At 35.0% G+C, this 17,603-nt stretch overlaps 1 protein-coding gene across 2 annotated transcripts in view; it reads left to right on the forward strand.

Moving 5' to 3' along the window:
• The window catches only part of ALCAM (activated leukocyte cell adhesion molecule), a 204,897-nt gene that overhangs the window by 139,665 nt on the left and 47,629 nt on the right, over positions 1–17,603 (forward strand). For both annotated transcript variants that reach the window (XM_082840326.1, XM_082840325.1), the window contains exons 2-6: positions 3,318–3,418; positions 7,279–7,498; positions 14,376–14,440; positions 15,659–15,746; positions 16,203–16,385. In XM_082840326.1, coding sequence (XP_082696452.1) covers positions 3,318–3,418; positions 7,279–7,498; positions 14,376–14,440; positions 15,659–15,746; positions 16,203–16,385 — 657 coding nt within the window. The remainder of the gene's footprint in view (positions 1–3,317; positions 3,419–7,278; positions 7,499–14,375; positions 14,441–15,658; positions 15,747–16,202; positions 16,386–17,603) is intronic.

Below are 17,603 nucleotides of genomic sequence, written 5' to 3' on the forward strand. Positions count from 1 at the left end.
GTCATGAAGAACCTAGAGGCAAGACAGGAATAAAGACACAGACCTACTAGAGAATGGACTTGAGGATATGGGGAGGGGGAAGGGTAAGTTGTGACAAAGTGAGAGAGTGACATGGACTTATATACACTACTAAACGTAAAATAGATAGCTAGTGGGAAGCAGCCACATAGCACAGGGAGATCAGCTCGGTGCTTTGTGACCACCTAGAGGGGTGGGATAGGGAGGGTGGAAGGGAGGGAGACGCTAGAGGGAAGAGATATGGGAACATATGTATAACTTGAAATTAACACACCATTGTAAAACAATTATACTCCAATAAAAATGTTAAAATATATATATATATATATATATATATATGGTCCTCTTCCTGCTGTGATTGTGCTTTCATCATGCTAATACATTATGTACTTAAAAGTCATACAGCTTTAAAATCAATTATAAAAATTATAAAATTTTTAAATTTTTAAATCAATTGTAAAATATAAAATTATAAAATTTGGTGTATATTAAAGTTCTTTAGAGAAGAGGAAAGAAAAATGGTCTGTAAGAAAGAGCAAAGCATTACATTTTTTGGAAAAGGAATTTTTTATTTCCCTGTGCCTAGTGAAGGATTCACCTCATTGGTACCTAAGCTGTGTAAACTGTTTTCACTCCTTGAACCATGGAGTTCATGGGAGCAGTGTCAGTTGTCAAAAGAAGATATGTTTTTATAATTATAGTAGATAATTAGAGGTGCATGTCTTACCATAATTTAAGAAGAGATTCACATTATCTTAGAGTCATTACATATTCATGTGTCTTGCTATATATTGATGAAAAAAACAAAATATTAAATCACAAAATGGTTTCCATGGTTTGACAAACCTGCATGAACAGATCCTAAAATACATGATACAAGTTCCATATTTAATATCCAAAGTATTGTAGAAAACAAGTACTATATTGTGAAATAAAACAATTTCTTAACTGTCATCACTTTGTCTGTCTGCCACCACATATCTAAATCCTCACAAGTTTTATTTTAACAAGGCTGAAGAGACCTTATAGTCTTATGCTCGTCAATGATTTATAGTAAAAAGGAATTTAAAGTATGGTGGACACTAAACAATTAAACATTATTGATGGAAAATTGTAATTTTTTTAACATCTTTATTGGAGTATAATTACTTTACAATGGTGTGTCAGTTTCTGCTTTATAACGAAGTGAATCAGTTATACATATACACATATCCCATATCTCTTCCCTCTTGCGTCTCCCTCCCTCCCACCCAGTAATTTTTCATTATAAAACAGAATGTAATAAAAATTTTAGTAAAATTTTGTCTCTAATAGCAAGTTAAAAACACATTCTCATGGCTTATACTTTGTATTCTTTATTTTAACAATGTTAAAAATTCTGGAAAGTAGTTGTGCAGTATATTTACATGAAATTTGTGTTCTTTGTAATGCTTTTGTTCACTGGAGCAAAATTGCTTTAGAGGAAAGTAGATTCCTCAATTGACAGAATTTTAAAATAGGAATTTTATTACCTTTTCTTTCTTTACTAAGGTTAATGATTTTTATCCCTATATGAAATTTTTATATGTTGTGGTTGATGGGTAACAGAGAGAGAGAGTATCCACCGTATCTTGTTTCTTCAGAAAGTCATAAGATGGTCTTATTCATGTGTTGTAAATTGCCTTAGCTTTGCACTTTAGCACCACCTGGTGGACAAAATATCATTTCTTTTTCTTTTCAGTTTAAAATAAAATTAGCCCCTTAACACTCTGTATCCAACTGTAACATATCTTAACAGGTATTTAATTATAAATGTATCTAACTTTGAAGATAGTTGTAAACAAAATAAGGTAAAAAGATCTGATATATTTCCTAAGTACTATACAATTGCCAAGTTAAATGCCTATGTTTCTTTAAACTTCATAAATATATACAGATTTGAATAGTATGTTACATACATATGCAAAAATGTGGGTATTGTTGATAATTTAATTATTGATCATCACATTCTTTTCAATAAAGAATTAAATAAGACCAGGAAGTTTTCTTTACCTTAGTAGCAAACTATTGCTTAAGTTGGATTGTCTACCCAAAAAACAGTGTAATCACTTCATGAAGAAATTTCATACTACAAATACTTTTCTTTTTCTTTGGCTGCCACGCAGTTTGCAGGTTCTTTTTTTCTTTTTCTTTTGCAGTACGCGAGCCTCTCACTGTTGTGGCCTCTCCTGTTGCGGAGCACAGGCTCCAGAGCGCAGGCTCAGTGGCCATGGCTCACTGGCCTAGCCACTCCGTGGCATGTGGGATCTTCCCGGACCGGGGCACGAACCCATGTCCCCTGCCTCGGCAGGCGGACTCTCAACCACTGCACCACCAGGGGATCCCCAGTTTGCAGGTTCTTAGTTCCCCGACCAGGGATTGAACCCGCGCCCTCAGTAGTGAAAGCGTGGAGTCCTAACCACTGGAGTGCCAGGGAATTCCTTACAAATTCTTTTCCTGTTAATATTTTATGTATAATTAAAATGAAAACTAGTATTTTAACCATTAATACTGTAAAGCAGGCCATTTTCATGCTCATTTTGCCACTTATATTTAAGATTCAGTTGTGGTCTTATATGTATTAGTTCTCAGTTTTTAATAGTTTTTAAATTTTTCCGAATTTAAGCTTAACAATATTTTCAAATGAAAAAAACAAACATATTTAAAGCTAGTTTTGAGAATTTTAAGCATGCTAATCTCTTTGTATAGTCCCACATTTCTATGAAATATAGTGAAGTTTTTTCTTATGAAATATAGTGAGGGTGAAAATAAACCCTCAGATTCCACACTGTTCCTTTGGCATATACTACTTATCTATTCCTCGCTAAACTGAGAGGTTTATAGATTTGAATTATGTGACATTTGAAGCCTTAGTAGCTAAATAAGAGCTGTTGATATTTATAGGAAATATGTTCTAACTACATACTTTGTTTTATGTCATTTAAGATAAAATTATAATACATAACCTTCATTAAGAGATGCATCTTGGGGCTTCCCTGGTGGCGCAGTGGTTGAGAGTCCGCCTGCCGATGCAGGGGACACGAGTTCGTGCCCCGGTCCGGGAAGATCCCACATGCCGCGGAGCCCCTGGGCCCATGAGCCATGGCCGCTGAGCCTGCGCGTCCGGAGACCATGCTCTGCAACGGAAGAAGCCTTTCAACAGTGAGAGGCCCGTGTACAGCAAAAAAAAAAAAAAGAAATGCATCTTGAACTGAAGTTATTTACTTTATTTCAAGAAAACATTTAAACTCTTCTCTCTCTTGTGTCCTTTTTTTCTAAAGGTCTTGGATGGTATACTGTAAACTCAGCATATGGAGATACCATTGTCATGCCTTGCCGACTCAGTGTACCTCAGAATCTCATGTTTGGCAAATGGAAATATGTAAGTGTGACCTACCTGGGACTTGGTTAATTGCCTCTAGTTTTTGAAAGAAAATTCCTTCTGTGAGTAGATGTGAATTTCAAGTTAACGTAATGACAATATTCAACTGTGGATATAAATGTAAAAAGGTGAAATTAATGTGTCGAATATTTCAAAAGAATAATCCCTAAGTCTTACATAACAAATGCTATTTTAAAATAAAGCCAATAAACAGGTAATTTTTAGCTCAAATTAGTCTGAAAGATTCACCCTGAAGTGTTTGAGGCAGAAGAAAAGGCAGAGTTCCAGGGTAAAATCAGTGGAGTATAGGACAGAGCTTAGTGGAAGATGGCAGCCTTTCTCTACACACTCATGTTTTGTTTGGTGTAGTTACTGCAAAGGCAAGATGCACCAGAAGCCAGAGCATTCAAATGTTCACTGAAAATTAGTCATCAGTGTTAGAAGCCTGTTACTGGTACTTGTTCTTAGAACTCAGTCGAAGTGGTAGGTCCTTTTAAAATTTAACATTGCTGATTTTACTCATTTTTTGCAGGTAGCAAAATCATATTTTCTCAGGTATCAAGGTACCGATGGGTCTGGAAATGAAGGGTAGATATCCTGGTAGGTGATGTGGAAAGGCTAGGTAACTTTGATAAAATATCTCAATTTCATTACCAAGACCAACAAAAGGTGTCTGTGTGGCACAGTTTCCCAGTGCTAGATCACATGAGACTCACAATGGTTTGCAAGCTTAAAAAGAGGACATATGTTTCATTGAACACAACTGGCAAATTTTCCCTAGGTCCATGAAATGTTAAAAGGTATTTGAATAGGAAAAGGATTTGATGGTCCAATATTTTTTTTTGACTTTGGGCATAGATTTTTATTATGTATTATTCTTACACACGTAAAAAGAAGCAGAATTAATTGGTTGATATATTCCTGAAAGCATCTTACACTTCTGAATTACTTCAAATCCAATTACACTTCTATATTACTTTACTTCTTGTGATGGTCCAATAATTTTTGAAAAGTTTTTTTACTGCAGTACTTCTCAGAGCCTTTCCTATATTAAGATACATGATGAATTGTCTGAGTTCATTCATTTCTTAAGTTTATTGAACCACACAACTTTTCCTCTCAGATATCTGCAAGAACAAATGTTGTGCAGAATAGAAATGTACGTAAGTTGCACCCCAGGGGTGGTATAACACAATCTTTTAAAATCTGGTTGTGAAGTCAGACTGACATGTTCTACCATGTGTTGGCTGTGGGATTCTGGATGAGTGAATTAATCCCCATTTTCTCATAGAAAAAAAATGAAATAATAATAATCTTCCTTATAGTGTTGTGAAGGTTACATGAAGTAACTCATATCAGAATACTTACCTAGTACTTGGCACATGGTAATTGCACGAAAAGTGTAAGTTGTTATGAGTGTGGGGCTACTAAGCTCTAAACACACTGTGTGAAGGTCAGGTGAAGGCAAAAGAAGGAGGTGAGGCAGCATAGCACTTCCCTGATCCCTCCTCCTGTTATCCAGCTCACACTGGGTAATTTTTAACTATTTCTGGCTCCCTATAAAAATGGAAATATGAAGTTAAGGCCTATGAGGACAAAGTCTATTAGCATCCCTAAAATTCCAAGGGTCTGGGAGACTACCACCTCATTCACCATTGAGTCAAACTTAATGCTAAAATAAATGGAATACAGTGGTGAAAACTTCTGTGATTATAGACATTACTGATGCCCAGGAAATAATTTTCACCTAAATGTAACTGGCACAATGGCAATGAAAACAAATAATAATGACAATTTTCTAATTGTTAATGAAACAAAAACCTTCAGTAATAAACTGATGAGATACATTTGAAGTACCATATGCTCTAAAAGCAGTCCTGATTTGCAGATATACTATACAACCTCTAATTTAATGTAACCTGAAAGACAGCAGATTTGGAAAGAGTGAAAGGGAGCAAACACAGAGGAAAGATGGATTAGTTTCTCTCTTACTGCACCGTAATCTCCCTGTGAATGGAAATCATAGCTCCCTGTGCACCCCGCCCTACCTCACTCCCACCACCTCTTCACCAGCATCTGCCTCTGTGCCTTGTACAGAAGAGGCATCTAATGGCTGCCGAGAATGATATAGTGTAGTTATAATGGAGCCAGGCTGTGGAGCTCCAGTCTTGGCCCTGCTGAGATACACTGGCTGGGGCAATGGACCAGTTATTTAACCAATCTCTGTCTCCATTGTCTAAAAATGAAGACAATATTATGTGTAATTTACAGGGTTGTTATGAATATTAAATCCATTAATGCATGGAAAGCCCAAAGAAAGTACACTGGCATACAGTTAAGTGCTCGAAATTTAATAACTATTATTTCTTGCATAAGTGAACAAATATATTATAGAAATTTAAGATACTGGTCTAACATATTTTTCTTAATGAAGGAATGATTTAATACAAGGATTTGCATTGTAAACCTGTGGCAAAATTAAAAGATTTAAGGAGAATATTACTGATGTATTCAGATATTCAACCAGCTAAACCTTTTGGACTCCAAGATTAGCTTAGTAATTGTCTTAGTCAGCTTGGGCTGTTATAACAAAATACCACAGACTGGATAGTTTAAACAACAGTCTTTTATTTCTCACAGTTCTGGAGGCTGGGCAGTCCAAAATCAAGGTGCCAGCTGATTCACCTCTTGCGGAGGGCCCTCTTCCTGATTTGCTGACAGCTGCCACTTGCTATGTGCTCACAAAACCTCTTCTTTGCGTTCTCATTGAGAGAGAGAGCTCTCACGTTTCTTCCTCTTCTTATAAGGGCACTAATCCCATCATGAGGGTACCATCCCCATGACCTCATCTAAACTTCAACACCTCTCAGGGGCCCACCTCCACTAATCCCACATTGGGGGTTAGGGCTTAGGCATATAAATTTAGTCCATAACATTAGTAAATATTAATAATTTTTAAAATGTTACCCCTTATAGCACCTTGAAATTTTTCATGCATTTTAGAATGTTTTATCATATTTTATTTTCTCAAAGGCCTTGTGAGGTAAGTAGAAGAGGGATTGGCCCTTATTTTAGATTATTGTTAGTATGTAAGAGAATGTTTGTGGGAGCAGAGAAAGAAATGAATTATGTCTCAGTGCTCTTGGCATAATTGTATATGCCAGATTTTATATGAAAACCCTTCGAGCTAAGTTTTAAGATTCAGATAGCAAAACTATGGGTTTTAGTGATTAATTCTATTGCTTAATGGACATGATCATTTCACAAGGGCAAATACTGTTCCTCTATGAAGACTCATTAAGCTATGTTAGGTGTAAAGGTCAGCTATGCCAGTTCTGGCTGAAACTGAAAAGTGTGGACACATAAAGTATGTGGATTAAAGTAATGAACATGCTAAAGATAATTGCCCAGGATTTCTAAATGAGTGTTTGCAGCTCAAGTGTATGCTTGCTCTGATAGTTAGCTGAAAATCCTTTTGTAACATAATACTTACATGTTTGTTTTCATCTATATTTTTTCTTTTACATTAGACATAAGGCCAACCCTTGTCATTTTCAAAACAGTTACTAATTCTGTCCTCCAGATGCAAGAAAAGCTTGGATTCCTAAAGTTCTGTCCTTTCATTTTTGTATATTTAAATTGATACCTGTAAAAGAACTTAACAGCTTCTCTTCTTATGAAGAGTAATTTTCTATAACCAAAGATTTATATGAGGCACTTATCTAAAATTATTCTTCTTGGACCAAACTACAAATTTTGGTGGAATAATACGGCCAAGAAAATTTTGTTGTTCTGGCTGTAATCCTGAAACATCTAAATATGCCTGTTTTTAAAAAATGTATTGTTATTTCAATTTTTAGGAAAAGCCTGATGGCTCCCCAGTATTTATTGCCTTCAGGTCCTCTACAAAGAAAAGTGTGCAGTACGACGATGTACCAGAATACAAAGACAGACTGAACCTCTCAGAAAACTACACTCTCTCTATCAGTAACGCAAAGATCAGTGATGAAAAGAGATTTGTGTGCATGCTCGTAACTGAGGACAACGTGTTTGAGGCACCTACAGTAGTCAAGGTGTTCAGTAAGTAGTCTGCAGTGTAACTGCTAAGTGGGATTGATGGCTGGTACTAGAAAATGTTCTTTAGAAAGAAGACTGAACTCTCTGTAGTGTCTCCACAGTAGGCATCTATGTAAGAGGACTTCTAGAGATCTTCATTCTGCTCGTGCATGCTGTCAGTGAGGAAAACAAAAAACCTGAAATGCAAATAGGAGCTTTACAATGAGGAAATAAAAGAATATTCTGTTGTTTTGTTGGGTAAAATTTCCTGTGATATGAAGTACTGCTAAATGAAAACTGACATGTGATCCTTTACTTTCACTGACGTACAAATCAATGTTCTGTGATAAATATTGATACATAGATATATAATACATGCACATGTTCATGCATATCATGCTTACATATATATGCATTTGGCTATACCATATAAAAGTTGCCATTTGATATGTAAAAACAACAAACAGGAGACCTAAGTTTTCTATATATGTGTATACATGTGTGCGTACACACACACATTTTGACCTTTAATGCTTAATGCTTGTTGATTTACTTCTTGAGACTGTTCAAGCGGTTCAGAAAATTGCCCTAAAGTAAAGAAGTTCACCCCACTCTAAATGTGTGCATGGAATCCACCAGGGGGAAAGTAGAGGAGGGTTGGAACAAGAAAAGGTTGTAGAAGAAACTTGGAATAATTACTGGAGGTTACTTTGCCTCATGATGATATATAGTTAATGTGCGTGTACAACTAGCTATGCAAATGAATGACTTGAGAAGTTCTAATTAAAACTTTTTATCTTTTAATATTCTAATAAAATATCCCACCTTCATTACATCTTAATATCTTAGAAATTACAGGGAGAAAAATAGGTCTCGAAAGTTTCAGAATGCCAGTCTTTTTTAATTAGGGAAGGAGGTCTCACTTTTCAGTTTTTTCCTCTGCTTTCTGATAACTTGACAGCACCTAGAAATTATTAAAATAAACAGGGAAGAAAGAAACCCAGAGGGCCTTGCTACTACAGCAATTAACCCTGGATTTTTCCTGTTTCTCTCGTAATAGCCTATACAACTAAGTAGGACTGTCCCTTAAGCATTTATATGGACTTCAGTGCTCCTATGGACTCATGACAAGGATTCAAAGAGTGCTTATACTATCAAGGAGACCTTTGTTCTCCCGAAGAACCTTGTAAAAGCATGGTACACGTTTCAGTTTATTACCTTTCAGCTTAGAAGGTACTTTCCAGAAACCATCCACTCAACTCAATCATTTTATGGATCAAACGAAGTACCAAGCGTTTCCCAGTTATGCCCCCTTCCATTAAACACCCCGGATAATCTCCATCCTGTATTTGCCAAAGTCCCATGTATTTTTTCTTTCTTGTCTTTTATTTCACTTTGATGTTGTTAGGAAGATGGATGGTGTGCTGCTAAAAACACTTTTTCTAAAGAGAGCAACCAAAATCTTTTTATTAGGCCATGACATCGTAAATATAAGTACACAAGAATGTACTGCAGTAGGTACAGAGATTAAGTCACAGCATTTTAAAGTTATGTGTATTGATTTGTCATTGACATGTTTCTTTGTTATTATGTTAAAATTACCAAATATCAAGACAGTCTACAAGAAAGTCGAGAAAATTCAGGTTGTTCCATTTCGAAGAAACATTTGTGACAATTTTCAGAATATAATTTTTTAAATGCCATAAAAGTTCATTTGGCCTAAGTTGATAAAATTTGTAAGCTGTTTTGGAATACAGAGGATTTCTATGGCTATAAAAACAAACTTACACCCTGCATACCATCAGCTCCCCCTACCCGCTTCTCTTTTGAATGTTGTTGAAAACAAAGTGATTCTCAGAAACAGAATTTGCATTCCAGGCTCTGGGCCAGAGAGAATTTAAATAGACAAGTTACACACTTTTGAAAATGGGGTTTTATACTAGAAACTGTGGGACCCTCCAAGTCCAATTAAATAAACAGCACAGCTCATGATAAAGAAAGAGTTTGCAAGAGCATATAAGGGCTTTGCTTTTTTAAAAATAATGAATTTACACTGGATCATTATTTGTGAAGCAAATAGCAGCTGTGACATGGAGGCTTTCATTCTACACATGTATATATTGCAATCACTTAAGAGTTACTAGGCTCATCAATCAGTCCTCTGTTTCCTTCTGTCGAGTCACCTAGCACCTAGCAACGTGCACTGTGTACCACACAATGAGTGTGGTTAACGTGAGCAAATCCCAGATCAGTTTGCTGCGGTGTCCTCCTGATGAGCACAAACTGTTTTTATTCAAACTAGAGGCCATGACTGATGACTTTATTACTTCTGATGTAAGTTTGTTTATTCAGTTTTAAGCTATATCTCAGATGCAAGAAGTCATGCCCATAAAGCAGACCAGATCCAAGTAAGTCCCATGCTTTGTCACCACTAATGAGGCATTTTTGTTTGTTTGTTTGGTTACTAGTTGAATGGCATCAAAATCAAACTGTTTGCATTTAATGCACATTTGAAGTTAATAAAACCATCCCTTAGCAAGAGTAGATCTTAGAGGTTGAATGCTTGCCCAGAGAGCCAAATGGCTGTCGGTGGTACAATGGAAAAATAACTGAACTGGTCATCAGGAGATCTGGCTTTGTTAGATGTGCTGCTAATTTCTGACCTTGGGCAAGTGAATTCACCAGTCAGGACAGGGGCTTCGATTCCCTCATCATCAGTAAATAAGTACTTTGGATTAGGCGGTAGTTTTCCCACTCTGTTCCTAGGATCCTCTTGACGTGCTAATGAATAGGGCTGAGGTGGGTGAGGAGCTGCTTCTACTTGATTAGCTATAATTCGCCCACTCAATATTTTGAAGTTTTTTCATGATATTTTGTTCAGGGGGAAAAAAGGGAGAAGGGCTTGAGTACTAAAAAGCATTTGAAAACCACAATCCAGCCTAATCTTCTGCACTGGTGTGTGTGGTATTAAAAGGAAGATTGTTCCCGCAACTTCCACCTGGACCAACCAGCTCTTCTAGTGATGGTTGACATCACAGTTATTTGAGCTTTCATTGGGACACTGTTCTCAATGTTTTATCAAAACTGAGCATCCCTCCTCCCACCCTCCCTGTGAAAGTTATTCAACTTTCAACTGCAAGTCATTTTTATTTTTTCAGAATGAAGGAAGCAGAAAATACCTTTTTAACAAATGAGATCTACACTGTATATTTCATTTTGATTCTTTAAATATAAAAAATACCTTTTCCCATCTCATAAGGAAAATAAACTATGATTTCATACTCACAGTGATTTACTTAAAGTACATCAAGAGTTGATTGCTGACAAAGTACTGAGAGAAGCACCCTTGACTCAATGTAACCAGTGCACCTGCCTTTTCTTGCTCTCCTCCCATATCCAATTGAGCCACATCCTCTGTGTGAGGTTATTGAGAATAACACTCATGCATTTGGGTGATATAGAGCAGTTTTGCATTCATCACTCCATCCTCAACTGGCTGTGAAACTCTTGACAAAATTATTTTACTAATGCAAATAAATTTGTAGTATGACTTTCCCTTTCAATTCTATACTTAGTTATGAATCCTTGAATCGTATTAAGACATAATTCACATAAAGTTTTTTTAAAACACTTTGGAATCAATATGCAATTTTGCTAAAATAGTACACATCCTCTTTTATGGTCTTCTAACTAATACTCATCAATTGTTACAAGCTAATATAAGAGAAAGTTATATACAAAATATGTATTTAATATAGAGGGTTTGAAACAAAAGTTTGAGAAAATAACTCAGAGAAATGCAATAGGTATTACCATTACTTTCTCAATACCCACTTTGACTCTCTCTTCTAAATGGAAAAGTGAATAACAGTACAAAGAGGACTAAATTTTTAGCATACTTTCATCAGGTTTTCCTGGGTTTGCTGCAGTTTTATTTTATTGAAATAAGAATACATTTTAGAAAGTGTTTATGGAAAGAAAGCACACATGGCCATGTGGAAAAGACCAACAATTGTAACACATCAGTATTTATGGTTATATGGGGTTTATAAGTCAAAGTAGAGGAATATATTTGACATTAGAGGAAGTATGTTCCAACTGAAATGGTATCTGATTTTGGTGAACTAGAAATTAGTACAACTTAACAAAACTGCCCATCCTCATTTTCTATTAAGAGCCTAATTTTTTGGAGAATTTTTTCAAATCTCTCTATATATTCCAGGCATAGATAGTACTGAGGAAACAAAAAACTATTTGCTCTTTTTTTCTTGTTAATCTTGACACTTGATCAACCACAAAAATTAATTTAATATCTTACCTCTCTTGAGCTTTCAGAGAGGTGTCACTGAATAACTGATTTTAGTTCCCAGAGAACTTACATTTACTCAAGCTCCAAGATTTTTGTTCTGTTTAAATATTTTGGATGTAGCCCTCTCTCAAAGGTATTAGACATTTGCCATAAAACATTGAATTCTGAACATAATTTAAGGTTTTTTCAATAACTCAGAGTTGTAATTATGAACATTAATGATGTTACATTAAGATAATGGTAAAACCAAGACTACTGATGTGTATTGGAGAAGGCTTTAATCCCCTACCACATGTTTCCCAGGAACTGCTATTTATGTCGTTTTGATTTTTATAATTTATTTTTTCTAATTGAAAAACATTTTTTAAATTGAAGTATACTTGATTTACAATATTATATTAGTTTCAGGTGTACAACATAGTGAATCAATATTTTTATAGATTATACTCCATTTAAAGTTATTACTAAATAATGGCTATATTTCCCTGTGCTTCACAATATATACCTGTTACTTATTAATTTTATACATGGTGATTTTTACCTCTTAACCCCCTGCACATATCTTGTCCCTACCCCTTTTCCTTTCCCCACTGGTAACCACTAATTTGTTCTATATATCAGTGAATGTGTTTCTGTTTTGTTATATTCATTCATTTGTTTTCTTTTTTATATTCCACATATTAGTGATAACATACAATATTTGTCTTTTTCTGTCAGACTTATTTCACTAAACATAAATACCCTCCAGGTCCATTCATGTTGTTGCAAATGGCAAAATTTCAGTATTTTATATGGCTGACTAGTATTCCATTAGGGGTGTGTGTGTGTGTGTGTGTGTGTGTGTGTGTGTGTGTGTGTGTGTGTGTGTGTGTGTGTGTGTATACACACATGTAACATCTTCTTTATGTGTAATGGACACTTAGGTTTCTCCCGTATCTTGTGTATTGTAAATAATGCTGCTAAAAACATAGGGGTACATGAATCTTTATGAATTAGAGTTTTTCTTTTCTTTGAATATATGCCAGGAGTGAAATTGCTGGACCAGTTTTTTATGTTTTGTCAGTTTTTTATATTTTTGGTCACATTCCTAACAATCAGGTAGCCAGGTGCCACTTCTTGTTTGTGTTAATATAATTGTCTGTTATGCTTTTCTATTTTTCTATGTTTCTTTTTTCCATTTTTTTATCTTTCTTATATTTTCTTTCCAATCTGTGCATTTAGAATATAGATAATCGCTCTTCAGAAAATTGTATCAAGAGAATTATACTTCTAGAATTAATAGTAAATAGGCCTCTTATAATTAAAGTGTAAGCTCAACAGATAGGCAGATTCACTATTATTATTAATTATTCTAATTTCTAATATAAAACAATTGCAAAGGGAAAATTAACTCAGAATGTTAACCTGAAGAAGCCTACATTATTTTTGCATACAATCTTGGTGATACCCATCTTGCTGTTCCAAAGACTTTTTGTCTTCATCCTTGTTTTCTATAATGGTCTGGGTAGGTAACATGTCTGATAACTGAATTCCAAATTGAGTAATAATTATACAAAAGCAATTTAGTTTAGTTTGGTAGTCAAAATTAAAAGTATAGAGATGGTAGACAATAAGACTATAGAAGAGAGAATAGCTGGTTGTTTTTGTCTATTTATTTGAAAATAGAATAGTTCTCCATGAGACTCACAAAAATCAATGACAATGAGAAAATATCCATTTTCTATAGACTAATTGTTAGAGCTAATTAAAAAGTTTAAAAATCCATCAATGATAGATAACTGATAGCTAAGAATAAAATAAGTTTAAATAATACCTTCTTGCTGCAATTTGTAATCAATTTTTCCTGAAGCCTCTATTAGAATTTATGCTTACAGAACTTCCTATATTTAAAACGCTTCTGTCCATTATCTCAGGTTCCAAATTTGAAAGATTTTCTCACATTTATAGTTTCATTATATAACTTCATTTAAAAGATAAGGTGTGAAATTCACAGGAAACTTGGGCTTCTACATCCCTTAGCCACTTTGCGTTTCCCATGATTTTAGAGCAGTGATTCTTAAACTCCACTGTGCCCAAGAATCCCCAATGGAACTTGTTTAAAAAGTAGGTTTATAGGATTTTCCCCAGATATGCTGATTTAGTTGGCCAGGTAGAGCCCAGAAATCTGCATTTTAAATAAGCACCCCTGTGATTCAGATTCATGTGGACTCAGGTTTTCATCTACGGAGATGGAAATTATTAAGTAGAAAGTGCACATGGTAACCAATTGCAGATAACATATCCTCTTTAGTATATTAACCTCTGTTTACAATCTAAACCGTACTCACTGTTTATAAAGCAGCCAGAAAACATTACCAGTATTTTATTCACAGGAATAATAAGCACTTAAAATAATATTTAATATAATAAAGCAAATATTTGGAAGGGGTAAACTAACCAGATTTCTTAATTATAGATTATATGAGAAATCTATTTTTTATTTTGTTGCTTATTTTTCTACTTTGAGTAAATGAATTATTTCTATAAACCAAACCACAAAAGTTCATTTTCTTCTCCCACATGCACTTAAAATCTTTCTCTACTTAACTTTAGAGCAACCATCTAAACCCGAAATTGTAAGCAAAGCCCCATTTCTTGAAACAGAGCAGCTTAAAAAGGTAAGAACTTGTTTTTGATTAATTGTCTTTCCTTAGCCTAGTGTTGAATGCCTTCTCCTGGCCTCAGATGCCAGGACAAATAAGATAGACTTTGCTCTGTGGAGCTGACAGTGTTCCAGGTGCCAGGCAGAAAATCTGCACAAGGTAGAGAGGAGACAGAGAGGAAGGCGTGGTCATTTCTGAAGGGAGGAGAGGGAGATGAGAGTTAAAAAAGGCATAAGTCTTTCTTGTTTGAACGAAATGGATGTTTAATGAAGTAATGACACATAAGTAGATTTTCTCCAGACCAAAGGTAAAAAGGGCTTTCCAACAATATGAAATAATACCATGTTAAAGAAAATGGCATGTTTGGGAAACACATTATTTGCGTTGCTGGAATTTTGGGTGCTTAGCCAGTGGGCAAGAGAGTGCAATAAGAGATAAATCTCGAGAGTTAAAGAGAAGCTGGATTATGACAAGGCTTCTGTCATGTATAGTGCTTGGTCTCTATCTTATTGACAAATTAAACTATTGAAAAGTTGAAGTTAAGGGATAAGATCAGATTTAAACAATCACAGTAGCAGAGGTTTGAAGGAAGTCTGTATTGAAGGAGGGACAAAACTGGAGTTTCATATATGAACACATCACTTGATTCATAATCTCATTTTCACTAACTAAAATAGCCAAATTTTCCTTGGCTGGGGGAAAAAACAAGTTCAGAATTCTTTGAATCAGAATGAATTTGACTGCATAATACAACACTAAATATTAAGAACACATGTGAAATAAAGTGGTGGGGATTATAGATCGTGGTAAGTATATGTCATCTGAAATAAATGTAGCATGAAGCTGGAGAGGCAGCCTCATTTTAACACCATTAATGATTCTTGAATACACAGATCTATGAACCATGGTAATAGCCAATGTTAATATAGTTATGTTATTTAATGTTAAAACTGAATACTGTCAAAATGAATTGGGTAATGCTTTTAAATGAATGTGATTTCATTAATGGTGGCAGCATCTATTGCACATTTTAAAATGGGCAAGACCATAATTTTAAGCACAAAACATTGTTTTTATACAAGAGTGCATTCATTCAGTCCTTAGTCAAGGCTTGGAAAATGAATGGGTCAGGAAATCGTTGGAGTAACTCTGCGTCCCTTGAGGAGTCTGGGGCTTTCAAATGGACAACCACTGATGGAACCAAGGTTGTAATATTTCCTCTTTATTTTGCAGTTGGGTGAGTGCATTTCAAAAGACAGTTATCCGGATGGCAACATCACGTGGTACAGGAATGGAAAAGTTCTGCAACCCCTTGAAGGAGGTGGGTAAGAAGTGGGCAATAAATTCAGATGACCTGTTTTGCCTTTCTCTTGTCTAAGCATTCCTTAGACTATCCTGAGTCTAAATGCATTGCCCTCTTTTGATCTATGACTCTATACTTTGTTACTTTAAGTATCCATTAAATCAGAAGGGATTTTTAAAACATCATTTTAGGCCTTGTGCAGAAGAATCAAGAGCAGAGAAAATTATTTCTCTATATGGCATGTTCTAAAAGTTAATTAAAGTGAGTGGGAGATAGAATTCCAGGATTCTATTTCTGTCCATGTCTCTGATTCATGTTTTTGAAAAGACATCTACCTCACTACATGTCAATTTTCCCTCCTGTTAAATACAGTAAGAGGGACAAAACCACTTCTCAAAGTTGCTGTGACAGTTAATTAAGGACTGTGATTTTCCGATGAAAGATCCTACCATTAGTGTTCTTTATTTTCTTCAGCGGTGGTCATAATTTTTAAAAAGCAAATGGACCCAGTGACTCAGCTCTATATCATGACTTCATCCCTGGAGTACAAGACAACCAAGGCTGACATTCAAATGCCATTCACCTGCTCTGTGACATATTATGGACCATCTGGCCAGAAAACAGTTTACTCTGAACAAGCAGTCTTTGATATTTACTGTAAGTAACTCAATATAAAATTATGCAATTTTTATGTATTAGAAAAAATATTCCAATGCTATTTTAAGTCCCAATCCAAAAGCTCTTTGGAATCTACTTCCAAACCCCCATCCCCATTGCATGGTACCCAAATAATCTCTTCCTCTTTGCAAGACCTATAGAATAAATGCTTACCCGTCTATGATATCTTTCACTCTCTACTTTGTTATTTATAATCATCTCTTCTGTATTCCACTAGACACTAAGTTCCTTAAACACAAGATCTCTAACTTAGTCTGATTTCTTCTGGTAGTCCTCAGCCCTGACGCACAGCCTTGGATTTTGGAGGAGTTCAGAATGCCATCTGATGGTTTTCTGAATGAATGACAGATGAATAGAAGCTTATGACTGATTGGTTTTTTAAATATGGAATTTCCATTTTAATAAAGAAATTTATTTTACTAATGAGATCAATTGCATAAAAGTTAAATAGGATTTTGAATTCCAACATGTTTTGGTTAACAATAGATTTGAATATTAGACTACAAAGGAACTTTCTTGATCATCTGATCTAAGTCCATTATTTTAGCTAGCAGTAAAGTGAGACCTAGAGACTTGCCCTAACTTAGCTGTGGCAAGTGGATTAGAATCCTTTTCTCCAATGCTGTGCTCTTTCCTGTAAGACAGGAGCCAAGATAATATGATTAAGAGCAAAGATGCTGGCAATCCAGTCCCAGTGCTGTTAGTTTGTATTTCTAGAAAAGAAGCTTAACTACTCTAGGTCTCAGTTTTCCTATTTTGAAATAGGAAAAATATTAATGTAATACTTAACTCATGGTGTTATTATGGAGATTAAGTAAAATCAAAAATCTAAAATAGCACAATATATAGCACATTAAATGCTCATTATTAAATACTATCATCATTATTACTATATAATCATTATTACTTCATAAGCATAGGCTAGAGATATATCTTGGGGAAAGATGCAAGAAAACTTTATTATTACTTATTAGTGAATCAGAAATTCTCATAATACTGCCTTATGTTGTAGAATAACCTAGTACTTCTACGTCTATTTGAGAGAAAGGGTAGAAATGCCCACTGAACCTTCAAAGAGTTTTATCTCAGCTACATTTTTATTTTGGCTCCATGAAGTGCAGAACCTTATAGAAGAACAGAAGTTCCACATGCCCTAACCGTAATGGGTTGTTTTGCCTTAAACTTTGTAAATAAATT

The sequence above is a fragment of the Leucopleurus acutus genome (assembly GCF_964270905.1).
Source record: "Leucopleurus acutus genome assembly, chromosome: 5".
Classification (NCBI taxonomy): domain Eukaryota; kingdom Metazoa; phylum Chordata; class Mammalia; order Artiodactyla; family Delphinidae; genus Leucopleurus; species Leucopleurus acutus.